This window comes from Cydia fagiglandana, chromosome 20 (genome assembly GCF_963556715.1).
Source record: "Cydia fagiglandana chromosome 20, ilCydFagi1.1, whole genome shotgun sequence".
In the NCBI taxonomy this organism is placed as follows: domain Eukaryota; kingdom Metazoa; phylum Arthropoda; class Insecta; order Lepidoptera; family Tortricidae; genus Cydia; species Cydia fagiglandana.
The window spans coordinates 2,286,066-2,311,829 of NC_085951.1; the positions used below are offsets into that span (position 1 = coordinate 2,286,066).

The 25,764-nt window shown below is 42.4% G+C and overlaps 2 protein-coding genes and 1 long non-coding RNA gene across 3 annotated transcripts in view; 1 reads left to right on the top strand and 2 right to left on the bottom strand.

Annotated features, from left to right (window-relative positions):
* The window catches only part of LOC134674407 (uncharacterized), a 461,157-nt gene that overhangs the window by 343,065 nt on the left and 92,328 nt on the right, over positions 1 to 25,764 (bottom strand). The gene's annotated exons all lie outside the window — the stretch shown is intronic.
* Positions 1 to 25,764, bottom strand: part of LOC134674380 (vacuolar protein sorting-associated protein 29) — a 117,898-nt gene that overhangs the window by 10,702 nt on the left and 81,432 nt on the right. The window lies entirely within an intron of this gene.
* LOC134674389 (uncharacterized) lies at positions 175 to 24,537 on the top strand. Its single transcript, XM_063532459.1, has 14 exons — positions 175 to 391; positions 1,096 to 1,230; positions 1,690 to 1,756; positions 2,856 to 3,031; positions 11,307 to 11,480; positions 12,280 to 12,422; positions 13,730 to 13,857; positions 14,929 to 15,109; positions 15,458 to 15,634; positions 16,778 to 16,946; positions 18,186 to 18,321; positions 21,316 to 21,495; positions 23,571 to 23,716; positions 24,393 to 24,537. The coding sequence occupies exons 1-14, from the start codon at positions 274 to 276 to the stop codon at positions 24,530 to 24,532; spliced, it is 2,070 nt and encodes a 689-aa protein (XP_063388529.1). The 5' UTR covers positions 175 to 273; the 3' UTR covers positions 24,533 to 24,537.

The following is a 25,764-nucleotide window of genomic DNA, read 5'->3' on the forward strand; positions in this document are numbered from 1 at the left end:
GGCTATTTTTTCTTTGCTATTCCTGGTATCATTTTATTTGTCAAACTCATGTCAATTTAGTTCGCGAGTTTATGGAGGCGACCTTAGTCATCAAATTATTCCAAGCCGTGATTATTATTTTGTGCACGAAACGAAACGCGTATGTTAAGGAAAGGTTATGCATGATAAAAAGTGAAACTAAACGCGTAACCGACAGTGCTGTCAGACGCATTCAAATCCGTACTGTTTATAGTGTTTATTTTTAATAAGTTTTCACTAAATATCAGGCTAAAAATGGACGATTTCGACATATTTTCTGACGAAACAAACTTTACTCGACCGCCTTACAAGGATGTATTGAACAAATATGTGAAGGCAATACCAGCAACGCCAAGTGGACCCAATTATCAAAGTAAGTTACAACTTCCATTGCTAGCGTTATTACGATATTGTTACGTATTCCAGTCATCTGCTACATTAGGATTTGTCGCTAACAATGTGTGGGAACAATGAATGTAGCGAGACATTCTAAAATACCAACGTAATGTAGTTTAAACGTTACAAGCGCCTGTGCTAGCATGTTTCTTCAAACTTTATTTCACAGACTCACAAGATGGTACCGTGTCATTCGGTGAGCGCGCTAGCCTGTGCCGATTGTTTTTAATTTCCCATGGACCTGGGACTGCAATCGCTATGCCAAGTAGTTGTATAAGTTGATGCAATCTTGCTTTAAGTGGTCTGACTTTGCACATAATTATTAATTTGTAACAAATAACTTTCGTAGTCCAAATAACTCTAGTTTAAACTGAATGCAGCTGCAATAAGCATTAGCACAATCAGCATCAAAGTATAGTCCGACCGCAAAATGTTTAGCCAATTAGTGAAAAAAGTTGTTAAAAAAATCCTTATAAATGACTAGTTAAAGTTAAACGCAAATGTCCACTACCTACACTTTATATAGTTAGTCAAGCAAATTTTGTCGGTAGAAAAGTGCGGCAAATTTAAAAACTGTAGGCGCGAAGGGTTATCATCCCATAGAAAATTTGAATTTCGCGCCATTTTCTACTGACAAGATTTGCTTGACCAATATATACAAGTATTTTTATTCAATTGCAGGTGGCAATAAATTGATGGCAGAGGAGTACCTCATGCAGAACGATAATGCCCGCTGCGCCTTCCACCTCAGTGAGGCTGTGTCTGCGTCTCTCCGGATCCTGGCGCTGTATAGAGACGATCAGCTGAAAGGATGTGGTGAGGATGCTAGATTCTTATATCATTGTAGGTAATAAACTAATGAGTACCTCATGCAGAATGACGGTGCCCGTTGTGCCTTCCACCTCAGTGAGGCTGTGTCTGCGTCTCCGGATCCTGGCGCTGTATAGAGATGATCAGCTGAAAGGATGTGGTGAGGGTGCTATGTTCTTATATCATTGAAGGTAATAAACTAATGAGTACCTCATGCAGGATGACGGTGCCCGTTGTACAAATGGGCAGCAATGGAGGAGGCCTTTACCCACTAGGGATTCATTAGTAAAACACATAGTCATACACAGTCATAGTTTTATTTTCAATTTTTTATGTAAACACTTTACAATGAATAAAGGGCTTTTTTATTTTATTTTTATAGTGAAGAAAAAAAAAATTGTAAAGAAGTGGAAGCCTTTAAGTTTTTTATTTAATAATTAAAAATGAGAACATTTTGTTTTACAGAGAATAAACAACACAAGGTTACCAGTTTTATCAAACCAATAAAAGACATTATGGAGTCTGGTCCTATGTAAGTTTTACTCATTCTTTATTTTTTGTTCTATGAATCTGCCCACTACCACACCGCGGTAAAGGCAGACCAAAAGTCAGTGGTGTAGCGTGAACTAAGGGCCCCCCCACATCTGGCGTCTTTCGAGCGTCGGCGTCTACAATTCTATGGCCGCTGCTCGACGCAACGTCGACGCAGCGTCGACGCATCTGCGCAGCGACGTCATTTTCCATAGCGCTGACCGAACGCCGACAGACGCCGACGCTCGAAAGACGCTAGATGTGGGGGGGGGGGGGGCTAATCTAGCCGTGGGCGAAGTCGCATCTGCAAAACCAGCTTTTCTTTCACTGCGCCTGAAGGGGTTTCGCGCGAGGCCCGAGGGCGACGCCCCACTTCGCCAGACACATTCTACAGGGAGTTGTCGGAAATAATCAACAACAGGATAATTAAGAAAAAACCGGGCAAGTGCGAGTCGGACTCGCGCACGAAGGGTTCCGTGCCACAATGCAAAAAACGGCAAAAAAAAACCCCGCCCGACGTTGCTTAACTTTGGTCAAAAATCACGTTTGTTGTATGGGAGCCCCACTTAAACCTTTATTTTATTCTGTTTTTAGTATTTGTTGTTATAGCGGCAACAGAAATACATCATCTGTGAAAATGTCAACTGTCTAGCTATCACGGTTCGTGAGATACAGCTTGGTGACAGACGGACGGACGGACGGACAGCAGTCACGGAGCAGTGTAATAGGGTCCCGTTTTATTCTTTGGGTACGGAACCCTAAAAAGAGGACGTATCAAAAACAAATTTGCTTTGATTCAGCTGCAAAATGTTTCGTAGCCTTTTTGAGTTTTAAGCTCTCCTTACTTAGGTTCTAAGGTAAGGTGGGGTGATACTATCACTTATGTATATGGATTTCTCAAACTGTCTTGCTCCAAGCCAAATCAACTATGTTAGTGGAAACCAACCTTACCTTACGAGTATATAATTTTTTAAACTCAGCAGAGCCTTTGTAAAAACATGTGCAAAAATTGTGCTTACTGTAGTTAGTTACTAAAAGTCATCAAAAAAATTTTACTTCAACTTCTTTACATCATTAAACTCTTTCTTATAATTTTTCAGAAGCAAAGAAGATGAGAAAATATTTGATCTGCTATCGGTGGATACAGAGGAGGTGACCAAAGCCCTGAGTGCCTTCGAGATTGAGGAGCCAGAGCCATTCCATAAGAAATACTTGAAGTTCAGTGCTGAAAACAATGTTGACAATTTTCAGAAGATTCTAAAAGAATTACCTAAAGGTAACTTTTCTCTCATAATTATTCATTATTCAGTTTAAAAATATTCTAAATTCAAATTTTGGGTCCTGGATCGAAATAAAATGGGTCCCAATATTAAGTCAAAGCTGTTTCAGAGTATAAATAATAGTACTACCGTATAAAAAGGAAACTTCCTATAAAAACCGAAGTTTGACAGCGGTTCAGGGTCGAATCATGCTGTTCTTTTCTGATATATGGCACTATCCCTTTCGGCTATGTACGGTTGTCAAAGTTCAAGTCATTACCTTATCTGTGGTCGTGCACGCAAAGGGACGTCAAGTTGTGTCAACCCTAAAAATTGCTCGGAGCAATGCTGAGCCGAACGGAGCCGAGCTTGCCCGAAGGGAGGAGTTTCGCACCCCTGGCTGTTTAGTCAGTAAATATGTACAGTCGCCATCAGATAGCATCAGACTAGACGTGTGCGCCGATTAAAAAATGATCGGCGGCGGCGTTTGCCAAAAAATCGGCGGCGGCGGCGTGTTTTCGGCGTGAAATCGGCGTGACCTTGACTTTCAGGTTTTCTAAGAAAAATCATTAATTTGTTGTTTTTCTTGAAAATTTGATCAATGCAGGTTGCTGGTTAGTGAACTACGTATAGTTTGAATATGCTGTGAGTAAAACAGGGTTTGTAAATGAATATAGGATAGGTATATTAACTTGATTTCCCTAGTAACTGGCTTGTATTAAGAGGTTACCAGTCCCAATGACCTTCGTTCCGATCTGTAACTCTCCGTTTTCTCAAGCTTTCCATGGCTTATCCTATTAAAATGACGTACTGTAACACTTGACTTGACATTTGCTAGACATAGTGGACTCCTATGGCTTCTTTTTAATGTTTTTCTTGTCGTACCAGAGACGTATCTTCTTTCTCGTTTTCTCATTGCTGAGACTCGCGACCACATGTCATTTGTCTCTATTTCGTGCGGTCATTCGCGTATCGTATGGACTGCATGGTGCAGACTGCCGCAAGCCGACCTCTTCATAACGTTCGATACTCTCACACATGCTCCAACTCGAGCACGTTTGCCATTCATTCGGCTTATATTCATGTGTTTCTCCACATTTCATGCGTTGGATAATATGTCCGAAGAATCTAAGGACTGACATGGCATGTTGGGAAGAGATGAGTGGCGATATAGTGCTCTTTGAGAATGGAGGAGTTTGTTCTTCTAGCTGTCCAAGGTATAAGCAGCACTAGCAGCAGTCTTCGTTCGTTCGTTAACAGTTGACGGTGAATACTTAGGATTACTCGGTTACTTTAATTGGTGTGTCAAATAGTTTCTGCAACTCGCTATTCAGTTTCATTTTATTAATAATTGATGTATATTTGACAACTGTAACATAAATAATACAAAAAATATCATATTGTAATCCAAAAACCAGCTTGGACTAGCTAATTAACAACACTCAAGGTCACGCCGATTTCACGCCGATCATTTATCGGCGGCGGCGGCGTGGTCAAAAAGCCCGGCGGCGGCGGCGCGCCGGCGCGGCGCACACGTCTACATCAGACGCACTCTAACGCCTTGACAATAGAGGCGTGTTCAGATATTTGTGAGCACCTTGGCCGCTCCAATATGTATGATGGCCACTGTATATGCATACAAAGCATAAATAAAGGTGGGGATGCGGAAAAACTTACATGCACTGGTTCTGCGTTTTCCTCCTTATGCGAGTCTCCACTGATTCGGCGGCACTTTATTATTGTTGTATGACTGAATTAGGGATCCTTTAGGTTTAACTTTCTTCTTAATTTTCTTGCACACAATTCGTAGCGAGTTTTATTTTACGTGCATTGACATGATGTCACATTTTCTTTTTATCGCCTTGCCGATTTATTTTGAAAACCCGACAAGGAGGTCAGAATTCATAGGAGAAGTTTAAGTATTTATACGTGGCGCAAACATTCCCCCGGCCTTGAAAGGAATAGCTTTCAAAAAGTTATTTAAAATAAATCATGTACTACATAATAGCATCCTTATTGCTCAGAGAAAACTAAATTAACATAAACATATGAAGCCTCCTTAACAATGAGATAACTAATTACTAATAGAAATATAAAATTATATTATTGAGAAGGCAAAGGACATAATTTGACCAAAGGCCTTTTAAGTGTGCCTGATTTTGTTTTAACCAAAGCAACTCTGGCAATACCGTCCTTGCCTGGAAAAAGTTGAGTTATAAGACCTAACGGCCAATGTAGAGGCATAACATTATCTTGAAGGATGACTACAACTGTTCCTTCCTTAACAGGCTGAGAAGGAGTATTCCATTTTTGTCTGGCTTGCAACGTGTGCAAATACTCATCGCGCCACCTCTTCCAAAAGGATTGCGTTAAACGATCTAATAATTGATATCTTTGCAAAAGATGATCAGATGTTACCTCCGCAATAGACGCAGCTGGAAGATATTTCAAAGGAGTAACATTAAGAAAATGAGCTGGTGTCAATGCGGAAGGTTCAGCGGGATCAGAGCTTAACACGGATAGCGGCCTAGAATTTAATAAAGCCTCAATTTCACATAGAACTGTCATTAATTCCTGAAATGACAAGATTTGTTTACCTATAGTACGATACAAATGTGATTTGACGCATTTGACGTTACTTTCCCAACATCCTCCAAAATGCGGAGCACTAGGGGGAATAAATTGCCAAATTATTTTATTGGCTGATAGTTCATTTTCCCAAGCGTCTCGATACTCATTCGCAAGGAAATTGTGAAGTTCTTGCAAATATGTATTGGCTCCCTGGAAGTTGGTTCCGTTATCGCTATACATATATTTTACAGGACCACGTCTAGATAAAAACCGTTTAAATGCTGACATAAAGCTTGCTGTACTTAAGTCAGTTGCAAGTTCTAAATGAATTGCTCGTGTTGTGAGACATGTGAATAAGCACAAATAAACCTTTTGACTCTTCACGCCTCTTCGTCGAACAGGTGTACAATACAACGGACCAGCGTAATCACAACCAGTATGTATAAAGGCCTTCTCAACTTGATTTACCCTACATGCTGGTAGATCTGCCATCATTGGATAGTTAGCCTTTGGCTTGGTCCGGAAGCAGTAATTGCATAAATGAATGCGATGACGAATAATACATCGAGCTGCTATGATCCAGAATCGATGTCGCATAATAGATATTAGAGTTTCAGGTCCTGCATGTAAATGGTGTCGATGATAATAATCGACCAGTAGGTTAATGATGTGGTCACGACGTGGCAATAACAAAGGATGTTTATAATCGTAATCTTCATTAGAATTACTGAGACGTCCTCCAACGCGAAGGATTCCATTTTCAATAAATGGCTTCAGGCTTGCAAAGGCCTTTGTAAACCCTTTCTTCAAGGTCATGTCTAAAATATGTTGACTGAAATAAACTCTTTGTAGAGCTCGTACGATTTCTAATTCGGCTGCTGTTAAGTCATCAGCACTAATGGGACCCTTAGGTAATCGTTTTATAAATTTCAAGATATAGGCAACTGTGCGTACATATCTAAGCCATGAAGAGAACCGTTTAGACAAATCATAAATTATGCTGTCGTTCGAATTGTCACAAGTCACCAAAGAAACCGTTCTTTCTTCAGGAACGTTGACTTCGTCTGGTATAAACGCCTGAGTCGGCCATTCGTTTTTCGGGAGTTTCATCCATGGAGGGCCTGATAGCCATAGAGGATGGTTCACCAGTTGAGCTGGAGTTAAGCCCCTAGACAGGCAGTCGCTTGGATTTTCTATTCCCTTAATATGATAAAAATGATCGCTTGACAGGTTCTCTTGGATCTTGGTAACGCGATTGGCCACAAAAGTTTGCCATCGATGAGGCGACGAATGAATCCAACAGAGTGTCACTGTTGAATCGGAAAAGGCCATTACAGAGTCAATTGGATATCTGGTTGAGTAAGTATCAACCACCCTTTTTATCAGTTGTGACAATAGCAATGCTGCGCATAATTCCAGTCTTGCTAGGCTGACAACCTTTACGGGCGCTATCTTAGATTTAGCGCAAATTAAATTAATAATACCTCGTTCATCATTAGGAAAGGTGACGTAGGCATAAACCACTCCACCATAAGCCTTTTCACTAGCATCCGAAAAACCAACTATAGTTAATGAACAGTTTTCAATAACACCTAGATGTCTGGGAATGCTAATGTTAGATAGTAGCGGTAGTTCACTTTGGAACTGTTGCCATTGGCGTACAATATGATCAGGCGGCAATTCATCCCAATCGATTTTCAAAAGCCACAACTCCTTTATTAGAAGCTTAGCGAACACGATTACAGGGGCAACCAGGCCCAGAACATCGAATAGTCGAGCTACCGATGAAAGAATGTTTCTTTTACTGCACGGTCGATCGTCGGGACTAACCTGGAACTTGAATACATCTTCACCAGGATACCAACGCAGACCTAAAATCTTCAACGTTGTATCATCGTCGAAGGTGACACTTTGGGACAAATGTAGTTCTTTCGGTATTTCATTCAGAACAGCTGCAGAATTTGACGACCACTTTGCCAGTTGGAATCCACCTTTCAAGAACAGATCCAGCAGTTGTTTAGTCGCTTGTACAGCTTGGTCTTCATTAATAACTGAACTGGCTACATCATCCATATAAATATCACGAGATGCAATTTCTTTTGCGAGTGGGTATTTATAACCTTCATCAGCTACTAACTGTTTGACAGTTCGCAGTGCCAGGAAAGGACTGCTGCGTAGACCGAAGGCTACCCTGTTATATTGAAACACTCTTATAGTTTCCTCAGGACTAAACCTATAAAGTATACGCTGATAAGGACGATCCTCCCCCCGTACGTCAATACACAGATACATTTGACGTACATCAGACGTGATAGCAATACCAAACAATCGTAAGTTTAGGAGAATGCAGAACAAGTCTGCTTGAAGACTTGGTCCTGCGTGAAGTATATCATTTAACGATAAACCGCTTGTGGTCTGTGCACTAGCGTCCAGGACAATTCTAACCTTTGTGGTTATTCTGTCAATTTTGACAATTGCGTGGTGGGGTATGTGATAAGCGTCATTTGACTTATCATTCGGAACCTCCGATAAATATTTTTTATCAATATGTTCACGGATAACTTCATCATAAACTGGCTTTAATTCAGGTTGCTTGAGGAATTTTCTTTCAAGCGCTAAAAATCTGCGTTCAGCAGTCTTGTAAGAATCGCCTAAATTGCTTGGGTCCAATTTAAACGGAAGTGCTACTTCATAACGTCCGTCTTCCAAACGATTGATTGTATTTTTGAATATATCTTCAGCTTGTTTCTCGTCTGGACTATGAATCACTCCTCCATCCAAATCTTCAATTTCCCAGAATTTTTGCATTAAATTTCCCACATCGACCGAAGTAAAATATCCAGCTGCTGAGTAGGAAGCGTTAACTGCGGGAGCATCGCCTAGTATGATATACCCCAGTGTAGTTTCTAAAGCGTCAGGCAAGCCAGGTTTGTTTTCAACTTTATCTGACATTAACAATTTGGTGAATAACTTAACACCAAGAAGTACGTCAATTTCACCTGGAATCGCCCAAGAGTCATCTGCTAGATGTAAATTATCAAACAGATCAGTTGCAGATTGATCAATATGACAAGTCGGTAAATCAGGCGTGATCTCATCTAAAACAAGCGCTTCGATAGTATATTGATGTTTAGGATCATATCTTGACCTAAATGTTAAGTTGACAGTTCCTCGGATGGGTTGTGTTATAGCTGTTCCACCTAATCCATTTATTGACGTCACGGGGCTGCTGTGTACAGGAAGACCTAAATTCTTGCACCACTTCAATGTAACGTAATGTTTCTGTGATCCTGGATCCAGCAGACATCTCAAAACCTTGTCCTTGCCGTTGCGCCCACTAGCGAGTACCTTAGCAGTGGCGAGAATTTCCGTCAAGGGTGATTTAGTCTGTCCCGATGCCGAATGAGTACATATGGAGGCACCGTTGTCCGTTACGGATGAACTTGTGCTAGCTTCACTACCATCCTTTGGTGAGGACTTGGACTCGTTGCTATTCATTGCAGGTTTCGAGTTATCAAAGTGTAACGTTGTATGATGTTTGCCTTTACATTTACGACAAGTTTTCTTGGAGGAACATTTCGAGGCAGTATGGTGCGTGTTTAGACAATTAGTGCACGCGTGAGTTTCCTTAACGAAATTAAATTTTTCGTTAGGCGTGAGTTTCATGAAATTATTGCAATTATAAAGTTGCGAGTGATCATTACTCTTGCACATAGCACATGGATTTCCGTTGTCATGCCCTTGCGTGCTAACATACGCTTGGGGCGTGCGAGGAAGAGGAGCTCGCACGCTGCTAGTGCTGGCAGCGGAGCCGCTTTCAGCCTTAGTTGGCGTTCGTTGCGATGTCCGATATAAAATCTTTACTTGTTCCCTAACGAAACAAATGAATTCATCATATGTAGGCATTTTAGAAGAATTCCGAATAGACATCTCGAAATTCTTTGTGGTATCTGAGTCTAATAACTTAAGACCCAGGTGAATGAAAATAAAGTCACTTAAGTTTTCGAGCTTGAGTTGTCTTATTGCTGAAATAGTAGCAGCAAACGAATCAATTATTTTTTCTAAGTTAGATGCCGAAGGACCATTGACGTTGACAGGTTTCATCGAAAACAGCTGGTTTAAATATGACGTAGCCAATGCGCGTTTGTCATCATATTTCGCGATCAATGCTTCCCAAACTGTGTTGTAATTTTCTGCGGCAGGTATAACTCCCGCACAGATCGACTTTGCCTTTCCTGTCAAATGACTAAACAAGTAGTGAACACGCTCAGAATCCGTAAGTTTCTTATTCTCGTGTATGACACGCTTAAATGTTTCATAGAAGAATGGAAAGTTTTGAATATCTCCATCGAAAGAAGGAAGATCAATCCGTGGGATTTTAATGGAGTCGTCCTTACAGGAATGGCTCGAATCCCTGGATGTCGAGAGGCTCGGAGCAGGTGCATCAATTTTTGAAATTTGACATTTGATTACGCAGTAGAGATCTTCAAAGGCATTCATTGCGCTGTAGTTGACGTTGTATTCTGGGTCCAACTCCAAGTTTAGAAGATTGACTTCATCCATCAACTCTATAAATTCTTTTCTCAGTTGATCGACCAATCGAGCTTGCGCGATGAACTGCGAGAAAGCCTTCTTGTCACTGCTTAGCTTTGGAATCATGTCGTAAATATTTTGCAAACGCATAAAACATTGAGCACGTTTTGCTTCCGCGAGCTTAAGTTTCGTTGCCATGGTTACCTAGTTGTTACTATGACAGCATGAAAAAATATCAATAATAATTATTGTGCTAAGATGCACAAATAATTATAAATTATATTCAACTTGAATAATACCTTAATGCAAGTCGAAGGAAAATTAAGTAAATACGAATGTTCCGCTTGTATAATACCTTAATACAAGTGTAACCTTCGCAGTAGGTTAATTACAGTTTATGAAAAACTGAGGCTTTCAGGAATAATTTACCCGTAGTTTTCAGTTTAGTAAAATGTATTTTGTAACTTAAAATACACTGAAATTATATAACGAATATGGTGTGCAAAAATGTTCCGTGAAAATTATGACACAATATGACAGTTACAAAATACGAAATATTTTTGTAACGCATTTATGAATAAGGTAACGCGATGAATAATCCCACACGCTACGCGTAAACAAAATATTAAAATATCAGACAATAACAATAATTTAGTATACTGACTGTACTTTGAAATAAAATTATGACGGAAACATTTTATGAAAATTAAGAAACCGAGGAAATCCGAAATTATTTTTATAAGCGATTCAGTGAGCAACAAGGATATTATGTAATTTTTAAAGGTAAATTTGCTATCCGGCTCGTTTGGGCCAAAAATGGGGATGCGGAAAAACTTACATGCACTGGTTCTGCGTTTTCCTCCTTATGCGAGTCTCCACTGATTCGGCGGCACTTTATTATTGTTGTATGACTGAATTAGGGATCCTTTAGGTTTAACTTTCTTCTTAATTTTCTTGCACACAATTCGTAGCGAGTTTTATTTTACGTGCATTGACATGATGTCACATTTTCTTTTTATCGCCTTGCCGATTTATTTTGAAAACCCGACAAGGAGGTCAGAATTCATAGGAGAAGTTTAAGTATTTATACGTGGCGCAAACAAAAGGAATACTAAGACGCATAAATACGTGCAAAATATTGTACGCTTTTGTATGAACAAATACACATCCTATTTTCCCGCATTTCAGAATGGACAGTAATCCAGCTGACAGCGCCGTACAATCCCAACGAGAACTTGAAACCATTCGACGAATACAAGACGGAGATAGAGTCTCTGTATTTGAGCATGTTCACTAATGACTACACGGAGCAGTGTGAATTTGGTCCGGTTACTGTTAATATACCGGCCAATGTGCCTGGTGGTAAGTAAATACTGTACCTTAAGACGAAACGGAAGCTGAGTTCTAAATCCCGCATAAAAATATCAAAAATCGAGGTTTCGTTCTCGACTGTTTCCTCCTCCAAAACTTAACCAATCCTAACCAAACTTGGAAATCTAGATGATTATTAAATTATCTGTGTCGGACCGTTTTGTTTTTTTGGCTAATTGATATCAGTTTTGAATACTGCGCCTCTCATTGCGGCATAGTCAATTAGGCCATTTTGGCCATTTTTAAAGGGCTCTAGCACCTTAAAAAACAAAAATATCAAAAAAAGCAAAACGGTCCGACACAGATATTGACAATAACAGACACAGATAAAACAGATTAATGTTTTGAAAAAAAACATTACTCTAGCATTAAAACCCACGGAGGAAAGAGTCGAGTATGTTTGTATGGAGAAATGACCACTCCTGTTGGCTCTTAATTTTAATGTATAGTCGAACTCCGTTATTCATGAACTTTTACGGGCCTGATTTAGTTAAATTATTTTGTATCGCTTTCTTATAAATAGCGTAATTAATAAATATGTTTTATCCCTTTCTTACAAATAAGGTAATTATGTTTTATCCCTTTCTGCGGCGAATTACCCTATTTGTAAATATGGTAATTCGCCAGTAACTGGCCGGTTTTAGTAATTGGCCACCAAATGAATTATATTAACCTATAAACACAGTTCATTTTAGTAAATTGGTGGTATAAGGTGGGAAATAATTTGTATTTTTAAATTTGTCATTGTAAATATTATAATAAATATAATAATCGAGTTTATAATTACCAGAAGGAGTAAAACCGCTGTTCACCGAGCTGTACGCGCTTCTGGACGAAAACTACAAGACCATAGACAACGCGCGTCTCTTGAACAACAAACGGCTAGTACAAAACTACTGGAGTCGGCGGGAGGACATAGATCTGCGGATGAAGGTATAGACCACTGACCAGAGCAGCTACCGTGAAAACCGTAATTCGCGAATTGCGGGGATCTTCCTCTTTTACTCCAACGAAGGCGTAATTAGAGTGACAGAGAAAAATCCCCGCAATTTGCGAACTTCGATTTTCGCGGTTATAGCCCAGGCTCCAGGTGTTCAGCCCTATCAGTATCAGTTCAGCAGCTACCAGATACACCCTCCCCCCCCCCCCCCTCTCGATGCCGACGGTGGCCCGCGCGAAAATTCTAAGGCGCAATATGGCCCTCAGGCAAACAAGTTTGGAGAACCCTGATTTAAACTCATGATTTTTACATATTTATTTAATGGGTTTTTTTTTATACCATATCGGTGGCAAACAAGCATACGGCCCGCCTGATGGTAAGCAGTCACCGTAGCCTATGGACGCCAGCAACTCCAGAGGTGTTACATGCGCGTTGCCGACCTTTGGGTCTTACTTGGTTGTAAAGTTGAACCCACAGGTAGTAGAAAAAGTAAGAGTGAATCACCTAGCGTGGCGTGGTACGGGCATGTGATGCGGAGGGATGAAAGTCATGTGACGAGAAAGATATTCCAAAGAATGTGGAGGGACGTAACGGGAGAGGAAAACCGAGGAAAAGGTGGATGGACTGTGTGAGAGATGATATGAAACAAAGAGCGAGTGAATGCTGTAATGACGGGCGAGAGAGAGGGACGAAAGAAAAAGACTTGCTACTTGCTGATGATAGTAACTGGAATGATGATAACTTACCTACTTACTTGCTGCTGTGGCGCAGCAACCCAAAGTGGATCTTGGCCACCCACTACGGCCACCACAGACGGACGAGTCTTAACAGCATATAATTTAAGCTCAACATACGAGTACAACAGTACATTCAAGTGGATAGACAAGATCCAGTGCGGGTAGTTCGAAAAGATTTTGATGTCAACTCTAGCCTGTCTTTCTTCGGGACCATTGAAGAAAATAGAACTTTATGTAGTTTTATTTTAAGTTCAAATTTCTTTAATAGAATATCTCGAGTTACCAACTTCTTCCCGCCGTGTACAGATATACCGGGTGTGGCCTGTAGTATGAGGAAAAAATTAAACTGTAGGCTGTACTCCTCATACTAATCAACATTTGTTCAGCGACTTTTAAAAATAACTTGTGGTTTGATTTTTAATACACTTTAAAGTTTATTCTAAGACGCAATGTATTGCGAATTTTGTTATGTTTAAGGCGTGACAAGCAACGTCAATCACAATGATATGGCGTGGCGATGGCGTCCATTGAAGATAATATGGTATATGTTACCTATGTTTCAGAGTGTCCTGTACGTGATGGACCGCGAGTGGCTCGGCGGGTGGGGCTGCCTGCTGACTGGGAAGCTGCTCGACTCCGAATTGAGGCATAAAATCATCAAGCTCGTAGACGACACCATTGATGATTGGGGGTCAGTATGATGATCATTTTTAGGGTTCCGTACCCAAAGGGTCCCTAAATTACTAAGACTCCACTGTCCGTCTGTCTGTCACCAGGGGGCCGATTTTTGAATTTCAACCGCTCGATTTCGTGTATATCGTCACGTCACTACTAGGCATTTAAATTCTATAAATAGAATTGAAAACGAGTTGTCAATACCACTCGAGTCTAAATTTCTGTCGCTCGTATTTCAAAAATTAGCATTTTGCCGTTTTCCACCGATTTTCGAGTGACGAAATCAAGCGATTGAAGCGTGACAGAAACAACACAACAAATAGTTATTTACGATACAAGTGCGGAAAAGAGGAAATTCGAATTACCTATTCTCACGCGTACAACGTTTTACAGTACATATGGCCCTTTAAACTTTTGACATACGCACGAAAAGTGCTATTTTACGCACTAGTGCGGGAAAATAGGACCGTATGTACTGTAATAGTACATTGTGCAACATGGGGCGTAAGTTGAATATTGCAAATGAGAGTAAGTTAAATCGCGACGGCTTGCCGGAGCGATTTATAGACTCGAGTTTGCAATATTATTACGCCCTGAGTTACACACAATGTTTTTCATCACACTTACAGTACAAAAATTAAGTATAAAGACAAAAAACTGTTAATTATGGCACTAGAAACTTCATAACTCCCTAGGGAGAACGCTTTTTCTATAACTCCCGCTAAACCTGCGTGCAATTCCACATTTACTGAGCGAGTGTGATGAAAAAGAATTTTGACCCAGGTATCCTGTCGTTTTCTAGTTTATAAACTGTGTGTAAATGTTATCGAACTCCATTCAGCCGTTTTTGCGTGAAGGAGGTACAAACAAGTGAACTAAACATTCAAATATCTAGTCCTCCAAATACACAAGCTTTCTCATTCATTTGTGACGTTTTCAAGCAACCACTTTTCGCTTACCATAAGGACGAAATTTGCTTGTATTTTCATACTAGTAACCTGTCAAAGCGTCCTTATGACAAACGACAAAGTGGTACCTTTTGCTTGAGAACGTCACATTTTCTTAACTAAACTTATTATTTTTACAGATTCATAAGACTGACGCTAAAGCAACGCGTCCTGCTCTACAACCTGATAGACTCTAGTCCGTCTCTCTCTTCGCAACAGATCAAGCCCGGCATCAGAAGAATTTTGACCGAGCATGGCAAGCCTGAAGACATCAGGCAACATCTGCCGGGCGATTGTCAGACTTGCAGCAAAGACTTTAAGGTAGGAAATCGTTTGACAGCTGAAATATTACTACAACTTAACTTCGAAGAATTTTCATTGAGCATGGCAACTCTGAGGATATACCTAAGGCAACATTTGCCAGGCGATTGTTGTTTTTGATCTCCATTATCAGACTTAAACTCAAAATCGTTCACTCACAATATTTTATTGTAAGACTCCAGACTAGACTAGACCTCAGTTTACTAAAGATGGTATTCCATTTCCACCTATCCAATTTCTTTGTCCAATGTGTATTGCGTCTCACATTTTGCTTAATGAAAAAGTGAGACGCACATTGGATAAAGAAATTGGACACCAATACCACCCTAAGACGGAATTGAATTTCAGATTACCAGCGAGCTGTGTTTGAAATGCCTGATGAAGTGTTTCGAAGGCGTCCACAAGTTCGCTCTAGTCGACGGCATCAGAGCGTTCTCACAAGCTGTGACCAAGGTGAAAGATGGCGAGGAGTGGGCACCATTGAAGAAGGCTAAACGGCATCCTGTCATCTTGATCGTAGACGAGGTATCTTTCTTTATGTCGAAATAGAAATACATACTTTATTCGTGAACACATTCACATATAAGAGGAAAAAGAGAAAGTGCCACGTTTTCATGAGCTCTTCTCAAATTACGAAAAATGTGAAGTTTTTAACATAATTTGACAGCTGAAATCGATGACCACGGTCATCCTGATTGTCAAAAGTTAATGTTTGACAATTCAGTTACCATTAAACCTAAGTCGCCCTAACGCGCCATGTCCTACAAAACCGAAGTTTGACAGCGGTTCAGGGTCGGATTATGCTGTTACTTTTTAATATATGGCGCTATCCCTTTCGGTTATTTAGGGTTAACATTCAAGCCATTATCTGTGGTCGTACACGCAAAGGGACGTCAAGATGTGTCAACCCTAATAGTTGCTAGCAATGCTGAGCCGAACGGAGCCGAGACTGCCCGCAGGAAGGAGTTTCGCATTGCTGTGCCCTGTTTATCAAAAGCTTGTAACTTGTAAAACAAGTGGAAGTCCCTTTCTAACGAAAGCTGTCAAAAAGAGACTCCACTTTCCACTTGTATTACAAGTTACAAGCTTTTGATAAACAGGGCACTGGGGCCTATACCACGGAATTTACAATTACAATTTACAAGTGACAAGTTACAAATATGTATTTAGTACAACTGGGCATATCACAAAATTTACAAATGACAAAAGTGTAATGGAAAATTTATACGAATATGTAAATTGTCGCGACAAATATACAATTACTTGCATCACAAAATATTACAATTTACAAGCAATTTTCCGGAAAATTTGTCAATTTTGTAATTGACAATTGTACGTAAAATATTTGTGTTGCAACAAATTGTAGAAGAAGGTATACATATTTGTGGAAATGTAAATACAAGTTGACAATTCTCTCGGCGAGTGTCAAGAGCATAATACAATTAATTAACACTGAGCGTCTTTTCGAATTTTGCCACATAGGGGCTGTCCATATATTACGTCATCGATTTTTGACCCCCCCCCATAATCATCCAAAAATCATGCTTCAAATGACCCCATTTCCTCCTACTTCATGCTACTGTCATCCGATGTCCAGACCCCCCCCCTAATTTGAAATGACGTAATTTATGAATAGCCCCATAGTGTAAATCATGTTTCCTTATTCAGATGCTGGACACGTTCCCATGGGAGAGCTTGCCGATCCTGTCCCAGCACCCGGTGTCCAGGATAGAAAACATCCATTTCCTGTACAGCCTGTACAAGCTTCACCAGGACAAGATCGTAGACGGTTACTATGCAGCCAAGAGCGAAGTCGGCAGATATGTCATCAATCCAGGTATGTTATTTAATGTACAACTCCTCCTTATTTTCTCTACTATCCTCGTGCCGCCCAATGTACATTAGGATGTACACTCAGTTTCGATGGAATGTCAACCTTAAATAAAAATAAAAATCGTAAAATTTTCAAACAAATGAAAATGAACCCAATTGAAAATACAACAAGATTCTAATTTCCTTGGCTGTAATTTTGTATGGTGGGCGGCACGAGGTTAAACCAGGCGTGGCTCACTCCGCGATTTCATCGCTTTGCTACAGGTAGCTAAAAGTACATCCGTTCCACCCCAATTTCGGGGAAAGCCATAAGCCGCGCGTGGCGCTGTCGCCAGCTAGCGGCCATATCTGTGCTGATCGTAACAGACGCGTTTTGTTAGAGATTGTCTTCTGTACCTAGTACTATTATTTATTCTGTGACTATACTCTGTATCTTTAGGTATTTAAATAAAATTAAACAAAATCTATCCTCAAATGGCTCCTTAAGCCAGTTGAGGGTAGATGAAAACATTAGGTACATGATATATATCAGAAAGAAAGGAGTGAGTGCTGAGGTGACGAAAGACAGAGGAGAATGGAAGAGAAAAACATGTTGTGCCGACCCCACATAACGTGGGATAAGGGCAGGGGAAAGAAGAAGAGGACTTCTAAAGTAGTTTTGTAGGAAAGCCATCACTGCTGTTTTTAAATACGTTTGATTGGGGCTGATTATTGAAGGGAATTCTCTCAAACTTGGCATCAAGACTCGGCTGTCCACCATATGTCTGCAACGTATACTGTCATATTTCGGTCACATCATGCGAAGAGAGGATAGCAATCTGGAAAAATTGGTCATTGTTGGCAATACCGAAGGCAAGAGAACACGAGGCCGATCCCCACCACGATGGTCTGACCAAATAAAGGAAGCCACCGCCTCTTCCAAGCTACATCAAGTAGTGAGGGCTACTTTGGACCGCAACCGATGGAGACAGATTGTTTATTTGTGGGGTTCCAGTGACCACGATCCTCAGTAATGAGGGACCGACCAGAGTGAGATTGAAGGGAAACTGACAGTATACTAGTATGTATATAAGTACTAGTACTTTTAACCCCTTGACTCCCTGAAGCGACAATCAGTTCTTTTCCATCAAATTTAAATTTTTGGGACTCTAGGAGTTAATTAGGTCAGTTTTAATATGTCAATTTACTCATGATACATCTCTAAGATTTATTGTATTATGGCTTTGTCTTCCTTTCCTTGCAGAAAACAATTTAGAACGAATGGAGAAACGCATGAGCTCCTTCATCCAGTACTGGTGCCGGTCCTGGAGCGGGCACGTGTCGCAGCCGCCGCCACCCGACCAGTTCATAAACCATCTCACCACCTCCGACGTGTTCCTGTAAGTCTGTCTGTCTGTCTGTATATCAGGAACGAATGGAGAAACGCATGAGCTCCTTCATCCAGTACTGGTGCCGGTCCTGGAGCGGGCACGTGTCGCAGCCGCCGCCACCCGACCAGTTCATAAACCATCTCACCACCTCCGACGTGTTCCTGTAAGTCTGTCTGTCTGTCTGTATATCTGGAACGAATGGAGCAACGCATGAGCTCCTTCATCCAGTACTGGTGCCGGTCCTGGAGCGGACACGTGTCGCAGCCGCCGCCACCCGACCAGTTCATAAACCATCTCACCACCTCCGACGTGTTCCTGTGAGTCTGTCTGTCAGTCTGTATATCAGGAACGAATGGAGAAACGCATGAGCTCCTTCATCCAGTACTGGTGCCATAAACCACCACCTCCGACGTGTTCCTGTAAGTCTGTCTGTCTGTCTGTATATCAGGAACGAATGGAGACACGCATGAGCTCCTTCATCCAGTACTGGTGCCGGTCCAGGAGCGGACACGTGTCGCAGCCGCCGCCACCCGACCAGTTCATAAACCATCTCACCACCTCCGACGTGTTCCTGTAAGTCTGTCTGTCAGTCTGTATATCAGGAACGAATGGAGAAACGCATGAGCTCCTTCATCCAGTACTGGTGCCATAAACCACCACCTCCGACGTGTTCCTGTAAGTCTGTCTGTCTGTCTGTATATCAGGAACGAATGGAGAAACGCATGAGCTCCTTCATCCAGTACTGGTGCCGGTCCTGGAGCGGCCACGTGTCGCAACCGCCGCCACCCGACCAGTTCATAAATCATCTCACCACCTCCGACGTGTTCCTGTAAGTCTGTCTGTCAGTCTGTATATCAGGAACGAATGGAGAAACGCATGAGCTCCTTCATCCAGTACTGGTGCCATAAACCACCACCTCCGACGTGTTCCTGTAAGTCTGTCTGTCTGTCTGTATATCAGGAACGAATGGAGACACGCATGAGCTCCTTCATCCAGTACTGGTGCCGGTCCAGGAGCGGACACGTGTCGCAGCCGCCGCCACCCGACCAGTTCATAAACCATCTCACCACCTCCGACGTGTTCCTGTGAGTCTGTCTGTCTGTCTGTATATCAGGAACGAATGGAGAAACGCATGAGCTCCTTCATCCAGTACTGGTGCCGGTCCTGGAACGGGCACGTGTCGCAGCCGCCGCCACCCGACCAGTTCATAAACCATCTCACCACCTCCGACGTGTTCCTGTGAGTCTGTCTGTCTGTCTGTATATCAGGAACGAATGGAGAAACGCATGAGCTCCTTCATCCAGTACTGGTGCCGGTCCTGGAGCGGACACGTGTCGCAGCCGCCGCCACCCGACCAGTTCATAAACCATCTCACCACCTCCGACGTGTTCCTGTAAGTCTGTCTGTCTGTCTGTATATCAGGAACGAATGGAGACACGCATGAGCTCCTTCATCCAGTACTGGTGCCGGTCCTGGAGCGGCCACGTGTCGCAGCCGCCGCCACCCGACCAGTTCATAAACCATCTCACCACCTCCGACGTGTTCCTGTAAGTCTGTCTGTCTGTCTGTATATCTGGAACGAATGGAGACACGCATGAGCTCCTTCATCCAGTACTGGTGCCGGTCCTGGAGCGGACACGTGTCGCAGCCGCCGCCACCCGACCAGTTCATAAACCATCTCACCACCTCCGACGTGTTCCTGTAAGTCTGTCTGTCTGTCTGTATATCAGGAACGAATGGAGAAACGCATGAGCTCCTTCATCCAGTACTGGTGCCGGTCCTGGAGCGGCCGCGTGTCGCAACCGCCGCCACCCGACCAGTTCATAAACCATCTCACCACCTCCGACGTGTTCCTGTAAGTCTGTCTGTCTGTCTGTATATCAGGAACGAATGGAGACACGCATGAGCTCCTTCATCCAGTACTGGTGCCGGTCCTGGAGCGGCCACGTGTCGCAGCCGCCGCCACCCGACCAGTTCATAAACCATCTCACCACCTCCAACGTGTTCCTGTGAGTCTGCCTGTCTGTCTGTATATCAGGAACGAATGGAGAAACGCGTGAGCTCCTTCTTCCAGTACTGGTGCCGGTCCTGGAGCGGACACGTGTCGCAGCCACCGCCACCCGACCAGTTCATAAACCATCTCACCACCTCCGACGTTTTCCTGTAAGTCTATTAACCCTTTAACTGCTTAAGACGTCAACTGACGCGCGCGGCTACATCCCAATATCAACCTTCGTGCATTTCGATAGGTTCACAATGACGCGCCGTTAACGATAGGCGTGGCGGTCAAAAGATTAACACAGTGCCGAAAACCCGACTATTGGTATCGGTTTTATGATTTCGTTCTCAGGCCGGACGACCCGATAGTCGGGATCGTGGTACTACAGCTATAAATGACAATTTTTGTGGCCTAGCGCGGATGTCTTGTATGGCTGGGTGGCAATAAATGTGTTAACTAGTTGTTCGTCTAGAAGGCTAGATCATAAACTTCGCTATACAACGGCAAAAACAGTTTCATTTGGAAGAAACCATGAAACTTGGCAAGCACGTAGCTTATAAAAAAAGAAGTGGAAATAGCCCTACAATTAGTTTTCGTCTCTTCCCCACATTTTTATGACCCAATTTTCAGTTCTAGCTTTTGTTCTAGAAAAACAAGCATCACTACAAATTATCTCACTACTTACTGTGTGCCTCATAAGAAGGCTCAAAGTCACCCAAAGGGCAATGGAGAGGGCTATGCTGGGAGTCTCCCTGCGTGATCGCATCAGAAATGGGGCCATCCGCAGCAGGTTCTCGAGTGGCGACCACGTACCGGAAGGCGCAGCGTGGGTAGACCCATAAGCTGGACTGACGACCTGGAAAAGGTCGCGGGAGTCCGCTGGATGCGGGTGGCGCAAGACCGGTCATTGTGGCACACTTTGGGGTAGGCCTATATCCAGCAGTTGACGTCCTCTGGCTGATATGATGATGATGATGTAACATGGTAAATCTGTATCATTCCAGGTACTGCGGTCACGGCGACGGGTGTCAATTCGGCAACGGCGGCGGCGGCTGCGGCGTGGAAGGCGCTACGGGCACGCGTTGTGCCGCCTTACTCTCTGGGTGTGGCTCTGTGAGGCTACAGCATGGAGCCGGCCGTGGACCGCCCATGGCTGCCCATCACCATCTAAGAGTGGCTGGAAGGTACGTACTACTTGTTATTATATTTCATGGTGAAACTACAGCTGTTTGCGTAATGGCGGCGACGGCTGCGGAGTGGAAGGCGCTACGGGCACGCGATGTGCCGCCTTACTCTCTGGATGTGGCTCTGTGAGGCTACAGCACGGAGCCGGCCGTGGACCGCCCATGGCTGCCCATCACCATTTAAGAGTGGCTGGAAGGTACGTACTACTTATTATTATATTTCATGGTGAAACTACAGCTGTTTGCGTAATGGCGGCGACGGCTGCGGAGTGGAAGGCGCTACGGGCACGCGATGTGCCGCCTTACTCTCTGGATGTGGCTCTGTGAGGCTACAGCACGGAGCCGGCCGTGGACCGCCCATGGCTGCCCATCACCATTTAAGAGTGGCTGGAAAGTACGTACTACTTATTATTATATTTCATGGTGAAACTACAGCTGTTTGCGTAATGGCGGCGACGGCTGCGGAGTGGAAGGCGCTACGGGCACGCGATGTGCCGCCTTACTCTCTGGATGTGGCTCTGTGAGGCTACAGCATGGAGCCGGCCGTGGACCGCCCATGGCTGCCCATCACCATTTAAGAGTGGCTGGAAGGTACGTACTACTTATTATTATATTTCATGGTGAAACTACAGCTGTTTGCGTAATGGCGGCGACGGCTGCGGAGTGGAAGGCGCTACGGGCACGCGATGTGCCGCCTTACTCTCTGGATGTGGCTCTGTGAGGCTACAGCATGGAGCCGGCCGTGGACCGCCCATGGCTGCCCATCACCATCTAAGAGTGGCTGGAAGGTACGTAATAATAATTAATAATTCAGCCTATATACGTCCCACTGCTGGGCACAGACCTCCTCTCAAGCGCGAGAGGGCTTGGGCTATAGTCCCCACGCTACCCCAATGCGGTTTGGGGACTTCACATACACCTTTGAATTTCTTCGCAGATGTATGCAGGTTTCCTCACAATGTTTTCCTTCACCGAAAAACTAGTGGTAAGTATCGAATGATATTTTGTACATAAGTTCCGGAAAACTCATTGGTAAGAAGCAAGATTTTGAACTAGCGACCTCTGGATTGAAAGTCGGACGTCTTATCTACTCTGCCACTACTGCTCACTAAAAAGGAAGGTACGTAGTACTTATTATTATATTTCATATTGAAACTACAGCTATATGTCTAATAAAGTCAATATTAGAAGGGGCCACAGACATGCAATGCCTCGCTCTACTCTCTGGATGTGGCTCTGTGAGGTTGCAGCATGGAGCCTCCTGCGGGCCGCCCATGGCTGCACACCATCATTTGAGAGTAGCTGGAAGGTACATACAAGAACTTAATAATTCCAGTTACTATCTGTCTTTGAACATGGGGGGTTTGTGATAGAAGTAAAAGCTAGAGGTATACGCCTTGTTGTCTGGCTGCGGCTCTAGGGGTCGAAGAGGAGATAGAGGTAGAAGGTGCTAGAAACACGCCATGTACGACCTGAGTTGCCAAATGCCAACTGCATGAATTCAATACTCATCTTCTGGAAATAAATTACCCGTGGAAATATTCTTTCAGCCGTATTCGAACAATGAGGTATGTCAAATACTAGATATTGAAACGATATAGATTGGATATGTCAGTGTCAAACAAGTGTCAAAAGGGACGTTTTTGTTTGAAGAAATTCTAATACGGCTGTTTGTCTCGGGCTCGCAACTCTGGTTGATAACATCGCCAACTGAGCTACCGAGACTTCACTCGAGGACAGCGAATATTTCCCCCATATTCGCCTCAGAAACCCATGATTTAGGGATTTATGTGGTAGTGATCTAGTCATTTTTCCACTTCATTTTTTTTTCTAAGCCCTGTCGGCAACAAGCGGCTCTCACTTGCGGCCCGCGAGCCCCCTTGGTTATTTTGTATGTAATATTGTGAAACAACAATGTCTAAGTCACACATATTAACAAAAATGCGGCCCGCTTCAACTTCCTTAACTACTATGTGGTCCTTGGCTGCTAAAAGGTTGCCGACCGCTGCTTTATGCAATTTCAATTCGCGTCGTTTCCTAATTATATTTTTCTGATTTCTTTTTTATAATTCCAGCCCAATGGTAGTCGGCATGCTGTGGGAAGTAACCGACCTGGAGGTGGACAAAATGGTCAGTACGCTGGTGTCGCTCTACGTGCCCTCCGACGCGCCCGTGCCGTGGCCTAGCGTCGGCAAGACCAATTGGAGCAAAGGAGAACTTGGTAAGTAATACATGGCGCGTGTAAGGGCAGGTACAGACGGACTGCACAAGACTGCAACTTGTATGGGAACTGCACGCCAACTGCATCGGCAGCGTGCAGTTCCCATGCAAATTGCAGCCGGGTAGCAGTCCGTCTGTATAGGTCCTAGGTCAGGGTTATGATCAGAGGAGCCAAAAAGTCAACAGTAAGTAATAAAATATACCCCGTTCTTTTTCAGATTAGAAATTGTATAATTTCAAAAGTAGTGGTAACCTTTTCTCCAAAATTAAATCTGAGTAATTATGCACTGAATTATAGTGTCGTTTACTTATTATTGTACCGCAATATTGGATATCATAGGAGCCCTTAGCACTTGGGAAGAAAACTTTAGGTTATATTTATTGTTAAGAAACTTTTGAGGTTATAAAAAATCTAATGAAAAAAAAACTGAGTATAAAAAATACTCGTAAAATCCTGGTCACGGCACCAAAAACACATATAACTGAAAATCATCTTTTGGATAAAATCATAAATCGAAGAAGAATACATCTACATACGAGAGTTACAATGCTAGTCATTTCGGTATTTTTAACACGTGCGTTTGCTCTCGGAAAGTACTTATAATAAAGCATGGTGGAATTATTTTGCGTCGAATAATTTTTTCACCGTAAATATCGATTAGTTTTCGTGTTTACAGATACGAATGTGGAGCAGAAGCTGCCTTTCACCCCGGAACCGGACTTGCTTCGTGCCGTGAGCAGAGCTAGAGGGTCGTCCAACTTCGTGATGATAGCCTCCAGCATGGTGGCAAGAGGACTGCCCATACGGATACTATGATGTACGTTCAAGCGTATGTACCTAGTGATGTGCCGAGAGTAAAATACCATTACCGGTATTTTACCCTTTGGGAATATTACTAGTAAATTACCATTCTTACCGGTAATATTCCCAAAAGCGGGTAATATACTCGTACTTGAACGCTGACGTTTTAATTGAATTAATTTAATTTAAAACATGTAGACATGGCTTAATTATCTTTACGTCTCTTCCACTCGTAGCATCAGCTTATGTCACTCAATCTTAGTGGAGTTGCGACTTGCGAAGCAATCTAGTACATATTACGTTACGCTGTATCCCGTAAGTCAGTACTTATAGTTAGTTAGTTTTAGTTATAGCCACTGGGCTATAACCCGAAAAATCGAAGTTCGTCAATTGCGGGCGTTTTTCTGTCACTAAAATAAATAAATAAATTAATGAAATAAATAACTTAATGAAATAAATAAATAAAATGAATAAATAAAATAAAATAAACAAAATAAATCAAATAAATAACATAAAGACAATGTCATTGTACTACACCTTACCTACTCATAATAAAAATGTGATGATTATTATTAAATTAATGTGATTTTTACATTTTCGTTTTAGTTTTACTAAAATTCTGGTATTATTAATTGAGTGGTTTTGACTGGAACTGGTTTTGACTATGCCTACTTGCCCAGACAAGGGGAATACTTCCTAGTAATATAAGTAAAATACCGAGTAACATTGGGAAAATTACCGGTAGTATTGGGAATTTACTAGAAAAGTAAACCTATGTTGATTTTTTGCACTTCGTATGATGCATTTGTTGACAAGTAATGATTTAATGTAAAACAACTTATGTTGACATTTACTTAATTTGAATATTACCGTAAATTAATGATTCTGGGGAATCTTACCGGTAACATTACTGGGAATTTATCCAACTTGGGTATTTTACCGGTAACGGCACATCGCTATGTACCATACATGGTAGGATCTAAAAGATGTGCTGTACGACATACGACATACGCAATGCGACACTATGATTGGTCGAGTTACTCGAGTTTATTTTTTGCCCACCATAATCCATACTAAACTTACGGTAAGGAATAAAATAAATGTGAGACTGTCACAAGGACAATCAATAATAGCGCTTTCGCTGCTAGTCCTACTGAAAGATACACGAGACTATACTGTTTGGTCATTTCCGCCCTTCCCTCATGCCTGATCCAGTTACTTATACTAGATTGTTTGTTTTTTGCAGG

Bases quoted from the DNA above. Each gene is read 5' to 3' on its own strand.
- LOC134674389 (XM_063532459.1), top strand. From the start codon at position 274: ATGGACGATTTCGACATATTTTCTGACGAAACAAACTTTACTCGACCG. The intron at 3,032-11,306 runs GTAACTTTTCTC...CCCGCATTTCAG, and splicing joins TCTAAAAGAATTACCTAAAG to AATGGACAGTAATCCAGCTG. The intron at 15,635-16,777 runs GTATCTTTCTTT...TTCCTTATTCAG, and splicing joins TCATCTTGATCGTAGACGAG to ATGCTGGACACGTTCCCATG.